We start from the raw sequence: 22,522 nt of genomic DNA on the forward strand, positions 1-22,522 counted from the left end.
AGCAGCAATATCATTATTCACCCTTCAATTCTATTTTCCATGATTGGTCGCAGATTGTTGGATTAATTTAGATATTAATTCAAGGATATTCATACCACATGTATTTCTTTATGTAAATGCTAACACTATACTTTATTTTGTCCAAGAGACTACTGCAGTTACCACATGTCAGAAGTGCCAAAGATGTCCGAATAAAAATTGTTTTAAAAAATGTCAATTCATTACACCTCAACAGGTGTGTCTGCAATATATGCAAACAATAAACCACAATGAGAACTTCACATCTTTGACCTTAAACATATACATGCAACATGAACACATCCTTTTTTGAGAGAACAAATATGCAATACAAAATTTGCTCAGACAGAAGGGGCATTGATATATAACACAACAGAGACGTTTTTGAAATGTTTTTAAACTCATGATCAAGTTCAGTTGCTGAGCGATACATAACATCCTTGAAGGGGATTTCCAACTAAAACAAAATACATCTTCAGCCATGTCCTCAAGGAAGAAATTAGACATCTTAATTGTTTAAAATCATTACATATATCACTGAATTGATTCACCCACGTATCACTGAGAAAAACTAAATGAAATGCCATTTCACAGTTTTAACAGAAAACGAATTGCAAAAAATTAAAGTAAATGTTCTGAAAAAAAATATTTAGCTACATATATGTATGGATATATGTATATGTTTTTCATATTAAGTTTGTACTCACTTGTTCTTTACAGTCTTTGTTTCATGCATATTTGAAACTTTTTGGCAGAACTTCTGCTTTTTAAAAGGACTGTGAAGGGCCTGAAACCAACAATCCATGAAGAATTTTTCAGTATGATAATTAGTGATCTGTGGCTAAATATAATTTGTCACCCGGACCGAATAATAATAATTTCTTGATGGTTGCTGCAGGGAGTTTGTCCAAGCTTTGAGTTTTTTGTTCGAAGTCTTAATATAAACCGTTTTAAAGCTCTGACACAATCCCATCTCCCGTGATGCGCGTTCCTTGAGGGTTTGGGGCTGTCCCACTGCCAAATGATCGAGTGTTTGAAGGCTCTCTTGCACACATGTTGAGCCCTCTGAACTCTTTTCGTAAGCCCGCATTTGTAGACTTTGTGGGAATTACCCAGTCATATGCGACATTAAACTCCGTGTTACCATGAGAGCTAAGAAAAAAGGTAAACAAAGAGGCAAATTACATCTACACTGAAATATATATATATATATATATATATATATATATATATATATATATATATATATATATATATATATATATCGTGGTGTTAGGAGTGCCTGTGCCAATCTCGTTTATTCAGTTAGAGTTTACTGGTCACACAGCTTGGAATAGCTACTGACAATTTGGCAGTCAGAGTGAGAAGTGAGGGAACTAAATGTAAAAAATAATATGCTACTTTTTGTAGATTAATGTTTTGATATACAAGATTCAGTGCAAAAAATAAAATATATATTTTTTTCATCTTATTGTAGTCCACCAATAATCTAAAACAGAGTTTATTTTGAAAATCCAAACCGGAAATATATATATTTTTTTAAAGCAATGGATGACTTGACGCTTTAAACCTTATGATGTTGCAAGTAGCAAAACAACACTGCTAGAGCTAGTGGTAGAGCTGTTCATCTCTACCGCTAGCGTCGACCATAACACATATTTAACAGCTGCCGAGTCCTTAGTGATAAATATAGTGGACGACGGGGTAAGCTAATGACCAGACCGAGACTACGTCAGTGTCCAAGAAGATGTTTATTTGATTTGTCAAGCTAGTTAGCTAACGTTAGCTTGTCTGCTGACATTAGTGCATTACTGTTGATGCGCCCTTGTTATATTGGTAACGTGTCTGTGATTATTTATATTGAATACTCTACATGTTTACCATTAACTAATGCTTGAGACACACACGTTACCGTTACCGCTGTGTTGGGAGTCTGACCGACAACACAGCCCTGATTGGTTACAGTCAGTGAGGTGAGCCTTCAATCTGAGTCCATGACGTTTCTCAGGCTTTGCAGTGTTTTCCTGCTTGACTCGATACAAGGGAAACAAGCTCGTTGGTGACATGGTCTGAAGTGTGCACATTACTTTTCATAGGAGGGCTCACGTGGTTTTCATTATTATGCCATTTTAATACGCATCTCAAAAACACTAGCATGATGAAAATCCTAGTTTTAATTTGAATACACAACATCCTTTTGGAAACTAGGAACGGGAAACATTTAACAGGAAACATGTTTGAAGATTTCTTATTATCATTTAACTATTTCAGATATTGCAGGCCACTTACCATTCATGGATCATTAAGAGGCCTCCATTACTTGTTGGTTATTGAAAGCAGACTATGTTTTAGTCCAGATATTTTTGTTTGTAAAAAAACAAACAACTGTGGACCACTTTCTAAACCTCTTGACATAGCAGTTTACTACTTTAAAAAAAAAAAAAAAATTGTAGCAAAAAATAGTCAAAGAGCGTACTACTATGGTTGTAAGTTGTCTTCCGTTGATCTCGTATTGCTTTGTAAAGTTTGAGGTAACTGTGATGAAGACAGCGACAGAAAAGACTACAACATTTTAAGAGAGAGTCTGAATTATAACCAGTTTGAAAGAAGTGTTTACTGCTTAGCAGTGGCATGAAGATCTGAATAGTATCACACAGTGTACAATAACCAATAACAATGCAACACATTAGGGATCTGGCTGCCATTAAAGGACAGCAACTTTATTACCATTGTACTTTAATTCATAATCACAAGAGAAAATAAACAACCAACCTCTCAGTGTGACTAATGAACTTTCTTTTCTTCAGATGTAGGTGATAAAATGGCGTATGATGATAAACTTGCACTTTTCCGACAAACCCGCCTCAATCCCTTTGATCGTGGAGAGGAAGAAGATGGTCTTCCAGGAGGAAAGACACCCCCTCTGCATGGTAAAGTTCACACAGCTTGAGACACAGCTGTCTCAAGTATAGAATAATACCTTACTTTAAGCACACTTCCATACCAGTTCAAGGGGAAAAAAAAGTATTGTTGTAAACGGGAAGTCATATGAACATTATTTATTGAACCTCAGCCATTGGACAGTTTTGGTGAAAGTCGTCCTGCATTATCAGTGCTACACTAATGGAAAAACAGAAACCGGGAAAATATGGATAAAATGAAACAAAGTGTATTCTGGTGACTTTGGCAACTCATACTGCACTTCACCGCACCTTATAGTTTATTTATTTTCTCTCATGGTCACGAAGACCTGATAAAAAATACACTGGTGAAGAGCAACATTAGTCCAGGCTGCAACCAGACCATGTATGTCACATGATACATTTCACTGTAGAGACATAGAAAAATACATGGAGGACTAAAGCACAGCACAACTCTGTTTTATCCATCTCACTTTCAACAAAAATCCCAGACAATATGTGCTAACATGTATTAGTGCAGGTAATAAAATTGTGAAGGTGAGAAATTAATGTTTCCCAGCTCCTATTATATTATTGAAACTGATTTTATATCTTCAGTATTTTGTTTTCCTCTAAGAAGACATCTGTTTTAGTAGACTGTGAAAAGAGGCCAGTTAATTAAGCATCATTTTTAGCCAAAGTTGTGAAAGAAACATCAAATGTTTTTTTGCCTGTGGCCTGTCATGAGGATATGGGTGCTGCAGTGGGAGGTGTTTTCCCAAAAACATTGTTTCTGCTTTTCTAAATGTCACTTAATTGCAGATGTAGGTTTGCTCCCCTACAGTGCTAAGTGCAGTGAGGCTACTATGTGCTTACTGTGGGGCGGTGACTCCTACTGAAACTGATTTTTAACAAATTATCTCTCAGATATTTACACAGGTTAAAATGTTTGAATTCACACTGGACTGCTGTGAGTAACTCTAAGCTTTGGAAAAGGAAGTTGGAAATACAATAGCTGAAACAGAGGAAACGAAAAACAAGTGTAAGCAGTAGTTTAGTGACACTTCCTGTATTCTGGGATTTGGGAATGAAAGACATTTGTATACGACTAGAATCATTTTGACAGGCAAACCTGACACACTTTATTGTCCTTACTCTGTCACTGAGAAGCTGCATTCATTCAACATGTTTTGTTCTGAGGTGTATGCAGGTAACAGCAATTTGTTTGCACTTCTTTAGTAGGTTGGGGTGTTTGTTAGAATATGTGATTAGTGTGGTTTACTATGTTTCCTTTGAATGGTTATGAATCAAAGGCCTTTTCAAATATGTTTCATTTAATGTTTAGATTCCTCACTTACATTTTGTTCTTATTGTCAAAATAAAAATGTTAGTCAAATACTTCATGATTTTAATATACACTGTTGATATCTGGAAGTTACAGTCAGTGTGAAAGTTTCAGATCAATGTGTTTTTAAGTGTTCATTTTGCACTGATTTTATTTGACATAGAGACTTGGGTTGACCAACTGTATATCGCGTAATTTAGCTTTCTCCTTTTTCACTTTTAATATTTTCATGTATACACAAAATGTACTTCCTAAAATTACATTTCAAATTAAGTAAAGATTAAAGGCTGATCGAACTTGGTGTTTGGGCATGTGTTGCTGGTTTATATTTTACATCTTCTCCTCGGTTATACACAGGAGGGGATCATCAAATCAGCTTAGTAGAAGTGTTGGAATGTAAATCAAATGCATCTCACAATATTACAAATGACAGGCTTGACATTTACCATACAGTATCAACATACTTTATATTTTGAGGCAAACGTGACCAGCACTTCAAAGTTCATTCATAGCTGATGTGCAGTTTCAATGACACAGCTGCAGTATGTCTAGTCACCTGGCTTGGTTACACATTGCCAGAACTGATAAGAGGATTACATGGGATCTCTACAGTTGTCCGTTTCAATCTTTTGCTCTTTGTCTGGTTTTCTTGAGTGCTCAGAGCGTAGGGTTCGTTATGAATGGCCACAGTCGTGTGAAGTTGGCATTGCCTGACTGAGTGCACTTACCACACCAAAGTGGGTCTGCTTCCAAGATGAACAGTGCTTTATAAAAGGTTGCCTTGTCTTTAGAATCAAGGCCTGAGCGGTTCCCTGGGACTAGAACCCACAGTTCAGACCGGACCATGGACCTTGGTCTAGCTGAGGACCACTTCTCAAGGCCGATGGTAAGTAACGTTTTGTTCCTGCTGTCCACCTTAAATCCAAATGAACTATATATTGCTAAACGTAGAGCGCTTGCATTCAGAAAGAAATATTGTATTTAATGCACATACTTTTGCTCTTATTCACCTGTTTCAGGGTTCTGTTGTGGCTTCCGACATTGAACAGCTGAAAATGGCCATAGAGGAGTGTAAAAAGCTGATTTTGGAGCTGCCAGAACACTCTGAGAGACAAAAGGACACTGTGGTGAAACTTATCCACCTTCGTCTCAAACTACAGCAACTTAAGGTTGGAACGGCGGAGTGAATGGAGAAGTGGATCACAGGATAATATAGTTGTTGAAGCTGGCAGGGCAATCAGTACAATGTCAAGACATTCCTAATTGACCAATGTCACTTGACCAGTTGTCGATTTTTGTGGAATGCACAGCTGTACATATATGTGGATTTTTTAAATTGCATTTCTGGCAAAGCATTTACTGAAACTAAAGCTACATTCAAGTGCATTTGAATTATTGCAATGATAATAATGTAATAATCTCTGGGCGCTACAGTTTTTGGGGAAAATTAAATTGATATTGTAGTTGTTCTGTAGCTGAGAGGGTGAGGCTTGTGAAAAGGTTCTGCACTGTTCCTTTCGGCCTTCATAGCCATTATCCTTTGTGTGATAAGTGAGACATTCTTGGAGACTGATAGCAAGTTAAACAAGTTTGTTGAGAACAACTTCCTGCAAAAAACTTCCTTCAAATAGCCCAATGGTCTTGACATTTCCAATAGCCTAACCCAGCTAGCTACTGTTTATAAACTTGAGGGGGCACAGTAAACAAAATACACTATCGATGCATCCTGGGGTACTGTGTTAGTGATCTTTGAATTTTGTTTTTGTTTCCTAAAAGGACCCTGAGGAGGATGAGCCTAATCTGAGAATCCTACTGGAGCACCGCTTTTCCAAGGAAAAGAGCAAGAGCGTGAAACAAACCTGTGACAAGTGTAGTGCTATCGTCTGGGGCCTCATCCAGACTTGGTATACCTGCACAGGTGAGACCCTCCGTACAATGCATCAGTCTGATATATCGCTGTGGAGATATTTTACTCCCAAATTCATAAAACATCCCATTGTGCATCGAATAGGATGGTTTAAGAATGCAGTCCTCCATGCAAGATCTATATCTGAAATGCCTTTTTTTGTTCTATCAAAGCTTCATGCACAAACTCAAAAGATGGTACTCCCTCAAAGATTGTGTGTGTATAGGGGTAGTGACATTGCGTGTCATGTGATTATCCCTCTCTTGTTTCAGGGTGCTATTATCGTTGCCATAGTAAGTGTATGAACTTGATCACCAAGCCCTGTGTCAGGTCAAAGGTCAGCCACCAGTCGGCATTCGAGCTCAGCATCTGCCCTGAGATAGGACTTGACCGACAAGACTACCGCTGTGCAGAATGTCGCACACCTATTTCACTAAGTGAGTACAAATTGAGTGTGTTTATTTATGTTTGGTAAATTGAAATTAATTTATTCTCTTTGACATATTTAAATACTACATATTTAATCACACCGTTTTAAAAGTATATTCTGTGCAATATTTATCTTGGAGGGGGCGTGCCGTCTGAAGCCAGACAATGTGACTACACAGGCCAGTATTACTGCAGCACATGCCACTGGAATGACACCGCCATCGTCCCAGCCCGTGTCATCCACAACTGGGAGTTTGAATCACGCAAGGTAACCCACAACATCTACAACGAAATACACTAATATATTAGAATATCCCTTCAAAAGTCATCAAGCTATGACTCTATTAAAGTATAATTTAATTTGAGTTATACCACTTTCAAGCAGGAAATGGATGTTTGTAGTCATTTGACCAGACTACTGTCATATTGTATGTTATTGTAAAGAAACTAAAATCTACAACTGTACGTCTCAACTTATTACTGCTAAAAAATCTGAAATGCCCAGATTGTTATTACAGAAGCATCAAATAAGCTTCACATAAGCGTGTACGCAGCAAGGTCACTTTACTCGTCACGATGAGTACTATACAGCCTTTGAAAACAGTCTCACTATGTCTTCTGTTGCTCGAGAGGAGCTTTTTTCATCCAGGATAATTGCTAAAGGGCAGTCAGGGCAATCTTTGTTCTGAAGGTTTCTCTGTTTCAGGTTTGTCGCTCGTCAATGCGCTACCTTGCACTGATGATCTCACGACCTGTGATGAAGCTAAAAGAAATCAACCCGCTGCTATTCAATTTTGTGGAGGAACTGGTCGAGATTAGGGTGGGTATCTGCTGTTGAGGCACTAGTTTGTAAAGAAAAGATATCCGGGTATGTGAAACAAAATAGGTTTTAGCCCAGAACCACTTCTACAATAATTTAACCACATCATTTTAAGTAGTTACTGTTACACTAACAGTAATCTAGCACAATGTCACAGTTTTGCATCAGGTGCTTTTGTAATGAAACTGCTAGCACATCAATAAAGCGCCTGCATCTCTGTTCACTAAGTAAGACTGACAGCTGTGTGTGTGTGTGTGTGTGTGTGTGTATGCGTGTGTGTGTGTGTGTGTGTGTGTGTGTGTGTGTGTGTGTCCCTTTACAGAAACTCCGTCAGGATATTCTGTTGATGAAACCCTATTTTATCACCTGTAAGGAGGCCATGGAGGCTCGGCTATTACTACAGGTGGGCTTCTCTTTTGTGTGTGAAAATTTACCTTGCATAGTGGAGTTAAAAGTAATATTTCCACTGGCCGTCACTGTGATGAACAGTAATTCAGACACCTCCTTCTGCACTACTCTGTTGTCTTTAATGTCTTTTTTTGATATTTATCTTGTTTATAATATGTACATCTGTACGATGTGAGCAACATGTAACCAAAGTCAAATTTCATGTATGTTTACACATACATTTAGTTAGCCAATAAAGCTGTATGTATGTGACCAATAAATAATGTCACAACAGCACCACCATGTGGTAAAAGTGAGGGGTTGTCTACATTTTACAACAGGAACCTTTCTCAATATTACAGATGAAATATTATCTACAAACATGCACATACAATAAGAGATAGTCCAGCTTCCCAAATACTGCTTAATTAGCAGCTTCACTCTTAATGTAAGAAATAATAATAAACACAAAAAAGGTATGATTTAACATTCTGTGCACATCAGTAAGAACAGGAAACAACAATGAAGCCAAAAGATCCTTTGAGAGGGTCACAAGCATGTGGCAATCACAACAATTTGGCCTTTTTACTTTTCAGAATACAACAAACGAGCATTCATATTTGCCAAATTAAAAAAAAAAGTCCTTCCAACAGAACAACATTCTTATTTTTTTTGGTGTTTGTGTTCCCCAGCTTCAAGAGCGACAACATTTTGTGGAGAACGACGATATGTACTCACTACAGGATTTGATTGACATCTCCAGTGGCAGACTCAGCTGTTCCCTCACAGAGGTCCACACCACATTTGCTAAGCACATCAAACTAGACTGTGAGGTGAGCTCTTACATACAGCACAAAGAACAATACTAATGACTTGTCTTTGCTAGTAAGCTTGTTTCTTGTTGTTTCACACATAACACAATCTTGTCGTGTCTACTATAAGGCAATAGTCATTTATTGACAATCATATTATTTACTTAAGAAGTAGAGAACATGTAGCTTCCCTAAAACCCTACATTTCTGTCCCATTTTGTTTGTGCGTGCATGTGTGTGCGTGTGTAGCGTTGCCAGGCCAAAGGGTTCGTGTGTGAGCTGTGTAAGGAAGGAGACATACTGTTCCCTTTTGACAGTCATACCTCAGTGTGCCACGACTGCTCTGCTGTCTTTCACAGGTTAGTCACCACCAACTTGTGATTGTAGCGTTTTGAGTGGAGTTACTAATAATCCTTTGTAATCTAGTCTAAGATCATGTTAACACACCTTCAAACTGCATACAGAGAAATAAATACATCTTGTCTCACTAACACACTGTAGATAGCAAAAGTATGATTACAAACACTAAACTCTTCCTTTTTAAAATTAAACACATTACATTACTCAAATCACATGTTTGTGATGGAAGATGTATCCACTTTCTGCTGTCCAGGACAGCAAACAGTCGTGACTTTGAGTGTTTAGCTCGCAGTGACGAAGCTGCAAGCCGATTGGCTGAAGCTGAGCGGAGTGAACGAGCTGGGCTGTACGGTTTTGACACCAATATTATAACCGACTTCATAACAAACATTTTGGTGTTTGTTTTGTGTCTCTTTAGAGATTGTTACTATGACAATTCAACAACATGTCCGCGATGTGCCCGAATGACTGAACGCAAGCAGGACGAGGTGCCTGTCGTGAAAGATGCATAACTCTGGAGAGGACCACCTGAGCGACTGGAGAGTTGAACTCTGCCTCATGCTGTGCTCGAAGAATAAAGTCAGACCGGAGGCGAGCTTTTAGTTTTCTTCCTTGGTTGGTCTCGTGTACATGTTTATACTGTTGTGTCTTTAAATTCATGAGCAGGGTACTTAAGAACCCATCTGAAAATTAATATATACTTTTTTTTTACCCAAGTTTTTAATTCATACTGAAACTGGATGTATTGAACACTGTGTATGTGTTTTCGTGTGAGTTATTTGCATTAGTGTGTGCGTCTGCTTGTATAAATGTACAAAGTACATGCTTTAGAGAAAGGTCACCTCATCAGATGGGAATTATTGTTATGGTGTATATCAACTCTAGTAAACCGTGACTGCATTAACCTACACTGCCAATTTTACATAACTTTAAGGTTGCCATATACAAAGAATGATTTTGAATTTCAATGACTATAACTATAGATTCCAAAGACTAAAATTGCCTTCCAGCTTCCAGTTGTATGTTTTAGTTATATTCACAAAATCTTGTCATCATGCTTTTGAAAATTAAGTGCACTGAGCCGTCATTTCCCAGCATCAGGTTATGAGGTATTAAGTTAGTATGACACAACTAAAATACTGTGTTTATAGTTTACAATAAATCAATTAAATATGTCAGAATTTGATGTTTACTTATATTCGATTGTCACGCCCAACACTGTACAAGTACTGCTCCTAAAGTGGTCCACACTCGTCCTCCACTTGTGTAACATGCCTATTTTCATCTCGGTCATAATTCAGCTCATCTCTTTGACATTTAATATGAAAAATATTTTCAGCTCTTACGACAATATTTATTTTTAGTATAGATTGAGTTTGTTTATTGTCAATTCGTCAGCCTGGATAATGGAAAATAATTATATCACTTGCAAGTTTTAGACAAGAAAGGTTGTATCTATACAATCATGAAAACCATTATTTGAAATCTGTATATATATTTCAAATATTGATAAAAAAAAAAAAAGAATCATGAAGTAAAATTTGATTTCCTTGTATTCAAAACTGTGAACTCATTTTAGACAGTTTGATCTGTGTGTTCTCTGGTGCCGTTTCGTACAGTGTGTAGCAAATAGATGTGAATACTAATGAACATCGCGTGCCTCAGCTAGTCAGGTTACATACAACTGTTATCCAAACGTCTTAATACACTTTGCATCATCCTAATGGTTTCAGTTTTAATGTACATTTAGCACATGTCCAGAAATGACAGAGATGTTATGATACACCTTTGGTGATGTGGAAATGTTGACCTGAATTATTTTTCTTAAACTAATGAGTTTTGGCTGTCTTGTCTTTCAGCATGATTTCAAACTAAGGGACATACTTGGTGTTGGTGAAAGCCATGCCCTGTTGTAAAAGTAGTGCATGAATAAAGTTATTAAATATATTAAAACTGCAGTTTTTGTTCATCGATGAGTAATGACATAGTGTGCCCCATTGGCACAGATGTGTAAACATCATCAAACTGGCAGCTACAAAATTATAATAAGAAATGAAAACGTCATAAAAATGTCATGTTTACTTTTGACCTGTTTTAGCCCATCGGTCCAGGACCTTACTGTTTACTTTGCGGTTTGTAAACTAGTTTAGAGGTGCATTACAACCACCAACTGGAGGGAATGAGGGTTGAGCGCGCACTGTTTTGGGATTTTACTCTTGAGTGCAACATTTGTAGTGCGTTAATGGGGACAAATACTGCCTTCTGAAAGAGTGTGCACGTTTGTGTGCGTCCGTGCTGTAATCTGTAATGTCAAACTGGATTACAGCATAAATCACTACACAGAATATTTCTTAAATCTTTAGTCAAACAGAGCCTTATGTTTGTTGTACAAATAGAGTAAAGCGGTCTCGCCTACTTTGGCTGCACTTAGAAAACCATTTGGTAACCTACATAAAGAGTGGTCTGACAATCAACATGTGGATTATCATGTCTCATTTTGAAGCACCTTACTACCTTACTATGTATATGTATGTATGTATGTATGTATGTATGTATATATATATATATATATATATATATATATATATATATATATATATATATATATATATATATATACACTATATATATACATATATATGTATGTATGTGTGTGTGTATATATATATATATATATATATATATATATATATATATATATATATATATATGTATACATCCATATATATGTATGTATGTGTATATATACATATATATATATATATATATATATATATATATATATATATATATATATATATATATATATATATATATATATATATATATTTGTATATGTTGAATTAATTAATTTATGCAAAGTATCTTTTGCAGAGGACAGTATGTCCCATGAAAAGCCACATTCAAATCTAAGGATGTTAGACTTATTATAAGATGTATGTTATATATAGGTGAATAAGCTACCATAAACAGGATTTATGGTCGCAAACAGATTGACGCATTCATGTGCAAGCAAGAGTTTTCTGCGTGATCAGTGTAGTATGAACCCAGTGGTGGGAAACAAAAAAAAAAAAAAAACATTGGCCACAGTGCTTTTGACTAAACTGATAAAAGATGCACGTTTCACATCTGACAGGACCACAAGCTGCTGTTTTTCAACCGAAGTCTCGCACAAATCCGACGCTTCTTCTTGCACTCTCGCGGGATGACGAGTCGGCGTAGTCATACGTACGACGCGTCTTCTTGCACGTCTACCACTCCAGTGAAGCCCAGAGAAAGTACAGCTGGGTTATGGGGCTTCTCTCCGCGAGTGTCGGTCCCTTTCGGAAACGAATCGTGGCGATTCGCGCGTGGAGCCGAGACCTCTCCACTCTTTCAGCCTCTCTTCGCAGCGGCGGCGCGCTCGCGTCGGTACGGTGACTTTGTGTTTTTCTTACGGCGCGTTGCAGGAGTCGGAGCCTGCGGGTCTCTCGTTGAGCTTTGCCGTGGGAAGGAACACGGTGTTCCCTACGTAGGCTGTCTACCCCTACAACATGTAAACAGACAAACAAACCGCTGCACTGTTTGTGCGTCATCCCTCAGCTGTTCACGCTCTCGATATGTCTGTTGGATAATGTTAAATTGAGATATGTTTTTCTTTGGAGGGGGCGTGTCTCTGTTACTGTTGCACTTTAATCAAACGCATGTTCATCTTATTCATTCATTATTTTTTTTCAGTCGCATTTACTTTTTAAGCAAATGTGTGCAGCTATGCAATGATACAACTGCTTGTGTGCGTTAGTTGGAATTTAATAATGTTGTTTTTTTCATTGTCGTTCCTTCAAAATAAGATGTTGTTATTGAGGTTCTCTGACTGGTATCTTACACTTTGCTGACTTTCTTCAGGAGACTTTTTACTTTTCTGTTAAAGTAGAACATCCAAACAGAGAAACTTGAAGTTCAGACTGTAGTCCTGACATCAGTAACTGTGTTATTACACATACAAGCACTGGTCTATGTGTATAATACACTTATTTGTATTTGTGTGGCTCAGATATGGGCTGAAATTGTAGTTAACGCGTTGTATTACATTTTTATGTTTATTGGACTACTCAATCTTTAATTAATTTTTGTTTTATATAATCTAAAAAAACTGTTTTTGACATCTTTGAGAATAAAAGATATTGTTCAACAACAACATATTATTATTCAGATATATCTTTGCATGTAGACAAAATGTTAGCTTATGCTATGTGTGTAGGTAAAACAAATCTGATCACCAAATATACTATTGTCAGATTTTTTATTATTCTCAATTATCAATGCCACCATTGATACTTGAGAATAATACAAGTCCAGGATCAGCCATGTTTTAATGATGAACCACAATCAATTAAATATATCTGAATGTTGTTGTACTGAACTTTAGTTAACTTGATGCACTTCAGTATGCCCTTGTCATAACGAGATTTCAGTAATACGAAAAATAATGTTGCATCGCATGTTGAATGAATGACTTTCAGTTTTTTTTGCATGGCCCTGTCCTTATTGCTATCATATTAAACATACAAAATCATTATTTCAGAAGGCGTCACTGATCCAAAGGAGATGTGGAGGATTATATCAACACAGTTTTCAACTCGCTCGGCTACTTAGCTCAAACAAACCTCCAAGAGGTAGTGTATCTCCTAACACTGTGTTATGTAGCTAAATGAGTACACATTGACCAAAGTCTTTTTAGGTCAATAATAGCCATTTGTACTTCATTATTTGTTTGTTTTCTGTTTAATTTGTTTAGGTTTTGAAAAGTTTTTCCCAGAGAGTGAAGAAAGCATTGGTGTCAACAAATCAGCTGAAGATGAACAAGGTTTGAATCATTCACAAAGCAGCATTTGTGGATTCTTTCCGCCGCACTGTATGACTGATTTTCTGATACTATTTAGATGAAAATACCAAAGAGCAGAACACAGATGATGATGAAGATGAAAGACAAAGAAGACGGAAAAAAAAAGAATCGCACTGGTGGACGCGTTTTCAGGTGCAACAAAGTTTTACTGATATCTGTCTTTAATGCTCATTAAACTGCACTACACACAGACAGTAATACCATAAAATGGTAAACATTAATACAATTACTTTGGCATTCTTATGTCACATAAATAAATAAATATGCAGGTCTAAAATACTCTTATATTGGTTCTATTTCCACTCCTTTCCACTGTAAATGTGCAACTGGCTTGGTCACATTTCTTCATCAGTGAAATTTAATTGATTCTTTTTTTGTATTTGTCACATTTTTGCGTTAAGTAAAAAAACTACTTTAAATGTTGAAATTTACATTTTCCTTAAAACATATAGCACCAAATGTCACGAGTTTATTGTAAATAGGTGCTCATAGTTCTGAGATGCAGCATAGTGGATTGTTTTCGACACACCAGCTGTCTCTCCTTTAATCTCCTCTCTTACAACATTTCTTCATCTTCCAGGATGGCTTTCCCTTGGATAAAAAAGCAGTTCAGTACTTTGGAATTAGTGTAGCCGGCATGACTTCAGCATTTTGGTACTTTTACCTTCGAGAGACGGGGATGCAGATCTCCTGGAAGGACTTTGTGCATCATTACTTAAACAGAGGCCTGGTAAGAGTGTTTTAGTTTTGGTATCATCCAGTTATCAGTTTGTTTTCACAACCACGTGAGCAAAACAATTAAAAAAATGTTCTCTTCACAGGTAGATCACCTGGAGGTGGTCAATAAACAATATGTCAAAGTTATTCCTGCCAATGGAGTGGACACATCAGAAGTGGTAAGTTGCATGAAGAGGGGCTGTTATGTCCTTTTGCTTTTCATATCAGGCGCGCTGTTGGTCAGTGTTAGTGTTAGTTTGATATATTGTTTAACAGTAACACAGACAGAGAAGAGTCATACATGTAGCAAAAATAATCTTAACTCTGTTCTTTTACCTTTTCTTTTACTTTGAATCGCTACTGTCAACTGAGCAAAATCTATCACAAATCCAATCCACTGATTCAGTTCACAAAGTGAAAAAGCTATTAAGTGGATTTTAAGATAAGATAATGAGGTCAAACAGCAATGTCCAAGGGAAATAAAATGGATTCCATACAAAAGCTTTAAAAAAAAAAGCAGTCACCAAAATGGAAGAATGTTGGTCTTACTTGTTATTTCTTATATTTAAAAAAACTGTAGTCTTGCTTGGAATTTTAAAGGGTATATCAATGAAACTGTATACTGAAAGTTTTCTGGTGTGTGTGTGTGTGTGTGTGTGTGTGTGTGTGTGTGTGTGTTTCAGAGCTATGTGTGGTTCAACATTGGCAGTGTTGACTCATTTGAGCATAACTTGGAAATGGCCCAGCAAGAAATGGGTTTGGACTCACAGAAAATACCTATGTTCTACAGCAGTGAAAGTGACGGGTAAAACATATCTGAAACATTCCTATCAAAGTGACTTTTGTGCATATTAGATTTACTCATGTTGATGTTTATTTATCTTTCCCACAGCACCGTGCTTTTCAGTGTGCTCCCCACTTTACTCCTGGTTGGCTTTTTACTTTTTGTTTTGCGGCATGGAGCAATGGCAGGAGGCCGTGGTGGTAGAGGGCAAGGAAACCCTTTCAGCATGAGTGAATCCAAAGCCAAGATAATAAAAGACAACATCAGCGTTCGGTTCAAAGATGTTGCTGGCTGTGAGGAGGCCAAAGTGGAGATTTTGGAGTTTGTAAACTTCTTGAAGAACCCGCGGCAGTACCAGGACCTCGGAGCCAAGATCCCAAAGGTGTGCCTTTCTGTATATCAAGTATTGTGGCAAAGCGTTGGGGGGGTGAGGCTGACAGGAACATTTCAGTTAATGTATGTTTTTCCTCAAAAAAAGAGTATGGGCTTAAAAATAACTTTTAAAGTGAGAAATTTACCATTTTATTGAAAAATTCATTAAGGCATTGGTATTGATTATTAAGCAACACCTTTGTTTTCAGGGTGCTATGTTATCGGGCCCACCTGGTACTGGCAAGACCTTGTTAGCAAAGGCCACAGCAGGAGAGGCCAACGTCCCCTTCATCACCGTCAACGGCTCGGAGTTCCAGGAAATGTTTGTTGGCGTCGGCCCAGCCAGGGTCAGTACCAGCCGCAGGAGTAATCTTAACGCTGAATGATGGGCCACATCTTCTGCAGACACAATGGTTCTTTGGATTGTCATGTTAGAGATACAAATATACTGAGGAGCACAATCTACCTTTGTCCTGCTCTTAGTGTTCCAATAATAACACATCAGGAAATTGTACTTTAGTAGTAATGACATCTAATTCATGAATCTGTTAAGATTATTTTAAATGATTTCTCTTTGCTTTGTTCTGTTTAAGATAAGGGATACGTTTGCCACAGCCAGAAAAAATGCCCCTTGCATCCTTTTTATTGACGAGATCGACGCAGTTGGCAGAAAGAGAGGCAACGGAAACTTTGCCAACCAGAACGAGCAGGAAAACACCCTCAACCAGTTGCTTGTGGAAATGGACGGTAGGCAAATTTTGATCTCTTTCGGTGTTCAAGCCATTCTCCCTTTTCTGGTGCAAAATGTACAAGCTCTTTGTATTCTATTTGTTTTTGTCATTACAGGATTCAACAGTAGCACTAACGTGGTCGTTTTAGCTGGGACCAATCGAGTTGATATCTTGGATCCAGCTTTGCTGAGGCCAGGACGCTTTGATCGACATATATACATTGGTAAAATATTGCACTTTTCTGAGGTTGACCTCCTCTCTTGCTTCAAAATGTCCCGAGACCTGGTTTCAGCTAATTCCATTTATAATTCATCCCCATCTAATTATTTCCTCTACACCATCATTTCTCACTGGGATTGCTTTCAACATTCTCGTAAATCTATTTAAATTTTTGATGAATTCAAATTGCACTTAATCATTTGCATCACTATTTTTTTGGCCTGCTTCAGATGAGATGCTAAGCTTGAACTTACTAAATACTTCCTGTATGGTGTGAATAGAAATAAGCCTCAAGCCTATTTGATTTGCTGTCGTTCTTTATTGTGCCTGTTTACATGTTATCACATTAAAAGCGCATGTTGCACAGAGTGTGCTTTTATCTTTGTGGTTAAAGTGATTGATCTGTTTCTGCTTGCTAAGATTTAATTTGCTTTATGCCAGCAGTGCTGGATAATTGTGGCCAGGGCAGTTTACTTTGTAATCTGATCTCTATAAAAGAAGGATTAGACAATTGAAGGCCAACATGAGGAATAGCACACTCCTCTTTCTACAATATATTTAGCTGACACTTTTATCCAAAGCGACTTACATTGTTGCTCTATACACCGTAGACACAGCAACGGGGAGCAGTTAGGGGTTGAGTGTCTTGCTCAAGGACAACAACATGGACTAGCGGGGTTTGGGATCAAACCACTGAGCCACAGTCGCCCCTATAAAACAGGTGAACACTCAGTTAGCAGTCAGTTGCCAATGCTGCAGGATACTGCATGTTCTTTGTAATTCATGCAATTGAGTCAAGGGCCAGATCATGTTGGCCATTTTTTCATTTTGTTTTGTTTATGGGCCATGCAGTTTTCATTCAGCATGGTAATTTGCATTATGTTGTGTGTTGTATGGACCAGTCTGCTATTTTTGTGTCATTCTACCTTTCTGTCTTTCTCAGCTGCCACTTAAAGAACAGACTCCAGATATAACCTACAGAATATTCACCTTTTAGAGAGGCAGTCTCCAAGATCAATGTTATTGACTTCATGATTTGTGATAATTTTTCTCCCCTTGTAAAATGTAATGCTGCTGTACAAGAGCTTTATGGCAATACACTACTGTCATAGGATTTGGCTTCCAATGTTGTTTTACTGCCTAAAAGAAATTGTCCTAAACATTCCTGATATATTTGTTTTCTACAGGTCCACCAGATATTAAAGGTAGGGCATCCATCTTTAAGGTGCATTTACAACCTCTGAAGTTGGACACTAGTATACAAGTGGAGGCTTTGACCAGGAAGCTAGCGGCACTAACCCCAGGTTTCACTGGTAAGAACAAGAGATGCATGTTCATGTTTGCATGCGTTCACTAAGCTCAGTCTTTGGATTAATAAACAATAATCATTGTCTTCTTTCTCTCATACTGTATTTCAAGTAAGTACACCACAGTTCAACTTGGTTGTTGTTGCTCCTTTTGTGTCTCAGGGGCTGATATTGCTAATGTGTGTAACGAGGCTGCTCTAATAGCTGCACGGCACCTCGACCAACATGTCAGTACGAAGCACTTTGACCAGGCAGTCGAGAGAATGATTGGAGGTAAGGTTGCTGTTATGACAACATTTAGAATGACTAGTGGATATGGGTTGCACAACTTAATCAAGTTAGTTCCTAGTATAAGCAATTTCAATACATTTTGGTGTTATGATTAGTTATATAATGGTTGTTTTTATTGATTCCTAATTTCTATCGATCCATAAATATAAACTTTGGCCTTACATTTCAGATATACATAGGGTATATAATATAGTAACTTACATTATATTGCAATATGTCTAATTGAGACAAATTGAGAGGATTTGATTCCACAGTATTTAGTATTGGATTTATTGCCGTACTCAAAGATAGTTTTTGGCTCATGCGCCAACCCAAAGACAAAAATCATCCCAAACAGTGCAGTTAAATAAGACATCCTCCTCGCTCTCAGGTCTAGAGAAAAAGAGTCAGGTACTGCAGCTTCCGGAGAAAACTACCGTGGCGTATCATGAGGCTGGACACGCTGTAGTGGGCTGGTTCCTCGAACATGCGGACCCCCTTCTTAAGGTAGTCACACATTTCCTTCCTCCTTTGTCTCGCTCTGCTGCTTGAGTATCTGAAATCCTCTGCTGCCCTTGCATGTCTTGTTTTTATGGTACAATCATGTTGATAAATAGAATAATAAGAATGTACTCCCTCAGGTGTCAATTGTTCCCAGAGGTAAAAGTTTGGGTTACGCACAGTATCTGCCAAAGGAGCAGTACCTGTTCACCCGGGAGCAGCTGTTTGACAGAATGTGCATGACGCTGGGGGGTCGCGTGGCCGAGCAGGTTTTCTTTCGACGAATTACCACCGGGGCGCAGGACGACCTCAGGAAAGTCACCCAGTCTGCATATGCACAGGTGATCACCACATTTTACAACAAGCATGTTAACGATACACAAGGCTGTAAACTACTGTATGTGATTCCAAATATACCTCGTGATGACATGTTATGCAATTGGGAGTCAGTGTTGTGTCACACACTCTCATATGCTGGCATAGATGTTTGATAAAATGTGGCAGTGACTCATATCAACACTTAACTTCCTTACAAGATTTTTTTTTAGCTCGGTATGTAAAAGATTGATTTTCTGAAAATCGTAGTGACGGGTCAATCGCAGACCATTTGAAACAGCAGATCCTGTATCACTACATGCTATCATCGTTTATGTTGAGCTCTGCTAATGTAGCTTGATTCAAATAAACTGCTGCAGTACCAACTCGAAGTTAGTCTTTTTAACTGCTAGACTATTTCTGCAGGTGCACAATTAGAAGTCAGAGAACGATGTTGTAACCAAAGACACATGAGAAGCATCTTATGTGTGACTTTCATTAACATGGCTCATTTCTCCTCATATTTTAGGTTGTACAGTTTGGGATGAACGAGGTGGTGGGTCAGGTGTCCTTCGACCTGCCTCAGCAGGGTGAAGTCGTAACAGAGAAGCCCTTCAGTGAACCCACAGCACAGCTTATAGACCAGGAGGTCCGCCTGCTTATTGATTCTGCCTTCCAACGAACACTTCAGCTCGTTACCGAGAAGAAAGAAATGGTGGAGAAGGTAAGAACTAGTATCACTGATGACAAGAAAGGAGTGAAGATAAAGCGCAAAACACTGACCAATATGATGCAGCGCCTTTACAGGTCATGTATGTTTCGTTTGAATTAGTATTTTTTAACCAAACCATTTTTTTAAATGGTTGGACGAACTGTGTAATGGCAAACCTCAACTACCTTAAATTCTATGAATAATTTCTATAACTTCAATTGTCATTGTAGCACTTGTTGTTGACTATAACTGCTCATGTGTTGCAGGTGGCAAAACGTCTTTTAGAAAAGGAGATTCTAGACAAGGCCGACATGGTAAAGCTGCTAGGAACTCGACCTTTTCAGGAGAAGTCATCATATGAGGAGTTTGTTGACGGGCTAGGGGAGTTTGAGGAGGACACCTCTCTGCCCGAAGGGCTGAAGAACTGGAACAAGACTCAAAGGGAGAAAAAACCCCCAAAGAATGGACAAGACAAAGCAGCCCTTTACCTGTAGGTGGACACGCAGCCTCAAGGCAAATATGTCACTGTATTCAGTTGAATATAATTCAGCAGCATCTAATCCAGACTGTCAGGGCTCTATAAATTTCCCCTGTTCATCTCATGGATAGCTGCAAAGAGAGGGATGATGATGTGTTGCACAGGTCTTAAATGGCTTAGATAATGCATCTTTTCAAGTAGAAGATTGTGTACTGTCAGTTGTAAGTCAGTAAGCTAAGGCTTCTGTGAAAAGTGCATTTTGTGACTTACAATTCACTGCAGGGGCCTTCTCAGTCCGAAAGTGCAATAAGACCGAAAAACATAGAAGAGAATAATCTGCAGTCGTTTTCACAAGTTACAAAACAGAAATCAAAAGAGATATGTTTTTAACATTCAAAATATATTAACATCATGTGACGTGTATATTCACACATGGTACTGGAAATGACTTTATTTATTCTGTGGTAAATGGATCTGTACTTGCATAGCGCTTTTCTAGTCCTCCGACCACTCAAAGTGCTTTAACAGTACATGACATCATTCACCCATTCACACACTGATGGGAGGAGCCACCATGCAAGGTGCCACATCAGTACCAGAAACCATTCATACACATTCATACGCCGTAGGCGCAGCTACGGGAGCAATTTAGGGTTAAGTGTCTTGCTCAAGGACACATCGACATGGGCTAGCGGCTGCGGCGATTGAACCGCCGATCAAAAAAGACAATGCAAGACAATCCCTGCTCACCACTGAGCCACAGTCGCCCACAGTCGGTCCAGGTTTATACATTTGCTTTGTGCACACATGACGGATATTACAAATGCAATTAGATCACATGTGCTGTAGGTTATTGTTGTCTCCTGGGTGTCCCATATTACAATAGTCAACATTGATAAAGTCATCCATCACTTTAGGATGAATAACTGGGAACCACTGAGTTGAGTAAATATATTATAAGCTAAAGAAATGCCATGCAGCAATATCTTCACTCACTCCCACTACCTCAGAGCCTCTGTATTTTTAACTGCCTCTTAAAATAACATAAATCTGTCTGCAATTCATTACACAATTCACACTAGTCTGGTTCTGTTGTTTTTGTTCATCACATGGATTTACATTCTGATGCGTTCTGTGTTTTACTGTAGTTCATGTGAGTATAAGTAAGGACTCTAAGTAAAGAGAGGATTAATTGACCTATGACACCCTTGTCCAGCAGCTGTTAGCGTGATAACAAATTGCTGTTTCTCAGGAAATCATCATTCTGTCAATTGTGGCTTGTGTTTGAATGTGTTCCATAATTATGAGGCAACCAAGCTAAGCTCGATAGCCATTCATGTAGTGTTCTCATTTACTGTGTTTAAAAACCAGCACAAGCTTTAGTTACACACTGTTATTGAATATTAGTCGTGAAAATAGTTGATAGTTAAGCCAGAAGCGCCTGACCCGAGTTACCAGGTTTATTATAAAACACTAAAAAAAAGTAAAGTAAATGGCTTTTTTTCTTTCCAATAGCAGGTTAAACGGACCAGCTTGACTCTGGAATGAGCGATCTTGTGGTACATCAGTGTAAATGAAATGTGTTATGTGTTTTTTGCCTCCTCAACAATACTCTTGTAGTTGCTTGTCAGTCAGTAGTGGTTTTTCATTGAGATGTGACGACAAATGAAATGTGAGCTTTTTGTAGCTCACATCAATATTAAACAACTTTTATACAACACTTTTTATTTTTATTGTATTCCTACTAACTATATTTTTGGTTCTAATTTGAGCTATCATTTAAAAAAAATTACAGAATTATATTGTGATAGTTTTTATTATAGCTTTATTATAACTTGTGTCCTGCATGTGTGGTGCTGTCAAATAAGACTACAATCTTGCAAACCTTATGCAGTATTTAGCCTGAGATCTTACACTGATTGATATTGGTTAATATATATAAAGATAAAATAAATGCTTGTTATGTTACGACTGAGCCGTAACATGAGAACATGTTTTCTGTTACGGCTGAACAAAGAATGTGCTTTCTCTTCTGCAGAGCACTTTTTTTTAGACTTTATTTAATTGATGTTTAATTGACATGAAAAATACACCTAAAAGTAATGTTAAACTACTACCAGTCTGTTGTAAATCCAATAGCACTTTCATCAGCTTTTCTCACCCACCTTAGCCATTTTTTTATGTATCAATACATTTTATACAAGAAAGGCCACATTTTTTAATAATGTAAATTAATATAATGATACTTAATGTG

General features: G+C 37.8%; 2 protein-coding genes across 5 annotated transcripts; both read left to right on the plus strand.

The window, feature by feature from the left end:
- Positions 1–1,574: 1,574 nt before the first annotated feature.
- def8 (differentially expressed in FDCP 8 homolog) lies at positions 1,575–10,929 on the plus strand. 3 transcript variants are annotated; one of them, XR_011077663.1, is made up of 12 exons: positions 1,575–1,991; positions 2,826–2,948; positions 5,055–5,149; positions 5,283–5,432; positions 6,040–6,181; positions 6,442–6,606; positions 6,739–6,866; positions 7,305–7,418; positions 7,741–7,821; positions 8,498–8,633; positions 8,867–8,976; positions 9,396–10,929. XR_011077663.1 is itself a non-coding variant. In XM_068580041.1 (12 exons), exons 2-12 carry the CDS (start codon positions 2,840–2,842, stop codon positions 9,487–9,489), a joined length of 1,329 nt encoding a protein of 442 aa, XP_068436142.1. In that variant the 5' UTR covers positions 1,575–1,991; positions 2,826–2,839; the 3' UTR covers positions 9,490–10,929. The 3 variants fall into 3 exon arrangements, 2 of the variants coding, with proteins under 2 accessions (XP_068436142.1, XP_068436233.1); XM_068580041.1 differs by having other exon boundaries at positions 8,498–8,638; XM_068580132.1 differs by having other exon boundaries at positions 1,575–1,722; positions 8,498–8,638.
- A 1,322-nt stretch (positions 10,930–12,251) lies between these two features.
- On the plus strand, positions 12,252–22,115 carry LOC137787698 (mitochondrial inner membrane m-AAA protease component AFG3L1-like). 2 transcript variants are annotated; one of them, XM_068580430.1, is made up of 17 exons: positions 12,252–12,388; positions 13,542–13,632; positions 13,755–13,823; positions 13,900–13,994; positions 14,443–14,592; positions 14,684–14,758; positions 15,263–15,384; positions 15,472–15,745; positions 15,945–16,082; positions 16,329–16,482; positions 16,582–16,689; positions 17,873–17,998; positions 18,155–18,265; positions 18,654–18,769; positions 18,904–19,104; positions 19,608–19,802; positions 20,057–22,115. In XM_068580430.1, exons 1-17 carry the CDS (start codon positions 12,269–12,271, stop codon positions 20,282–20,284), a joined length of 2,373 nt encoding a protein of 790 aa, XP_068436531.1. In that variant the 5' UTR covers positions 12,252–12,268; the 3' UTR covers positions 20,285–22,115. The 2 variants fall into 2 exon arrangements, with proteins under 2 accessions (XP_068436531.1, XP_068436615.1); XM_068580514.1 differs by having other exon boundaries at positions 13,545–13,632.
- Positions 22,116–22,522: the final 407 nt, after the last annotated feature.

The sequence above is a fragment of the Clinocottus analis genome, unplaced genomic scaffold (genome assembly GCF_023055335.1).
Source record: "Clinocottus analis isolate CAN_PGR_092001 unplaced genomic scaffold, fCliAna1.0.p SCAF_1, whole genome shotgun sequence".
NCBI classification, from domain to species: domain Eukaryota; kingdom Metazoa; phylum Chordata; class Actinopteri; order Perciformes; family Cottidae; genus Clinocottus; species Clinocottus analis.

Bases quoted from the DNA above. Each gene is read 5' to 3' on its own strand.
- def8 (XM_068580041.1), top strand. From the start codon at position 2,840: ATGGCGTATGATGATAAACTTGCACTTTTCCGACAAACCCGCCTCAAT. The intron at 2,949-5,054 runs GTAAAGTTCACA...CCTTGTCTTTAG, and splicing joins AAAGACACCCCCTCTGCATG to AATCAAGGCCTGAGCGGTTC. The intron at 8,639-8,866 runs GTGAGCTCTTAC...GTGCGTGTGTAG, and splicing joins ACATCAAACTAGACTGTGAG to CGTTGCCAGGCCAAAGGGTT.
- LOC137787698 (XM_068580430.1), top strand. From the start codon at position 12,269: ATGGGGCTTCTCTCCGCGAGTGTCGGTCCCTTTCGGAAACGAATCGTG. The intron at 13,824-13,899 runs GTTTGAATCATT...GATACTATTTAG, and splicing joins ATCAGCTGAAGATGAACAAG to ATGAAAATACCAAAGAGCAG. The intron at 15,746-15,944 runs GTGTGCCTTTCT...CTTTGTTTTCAG, and splicing joins TCGGAGCCAAGATCCCAAAG to GGTGCTATGTTATCGGGCCC.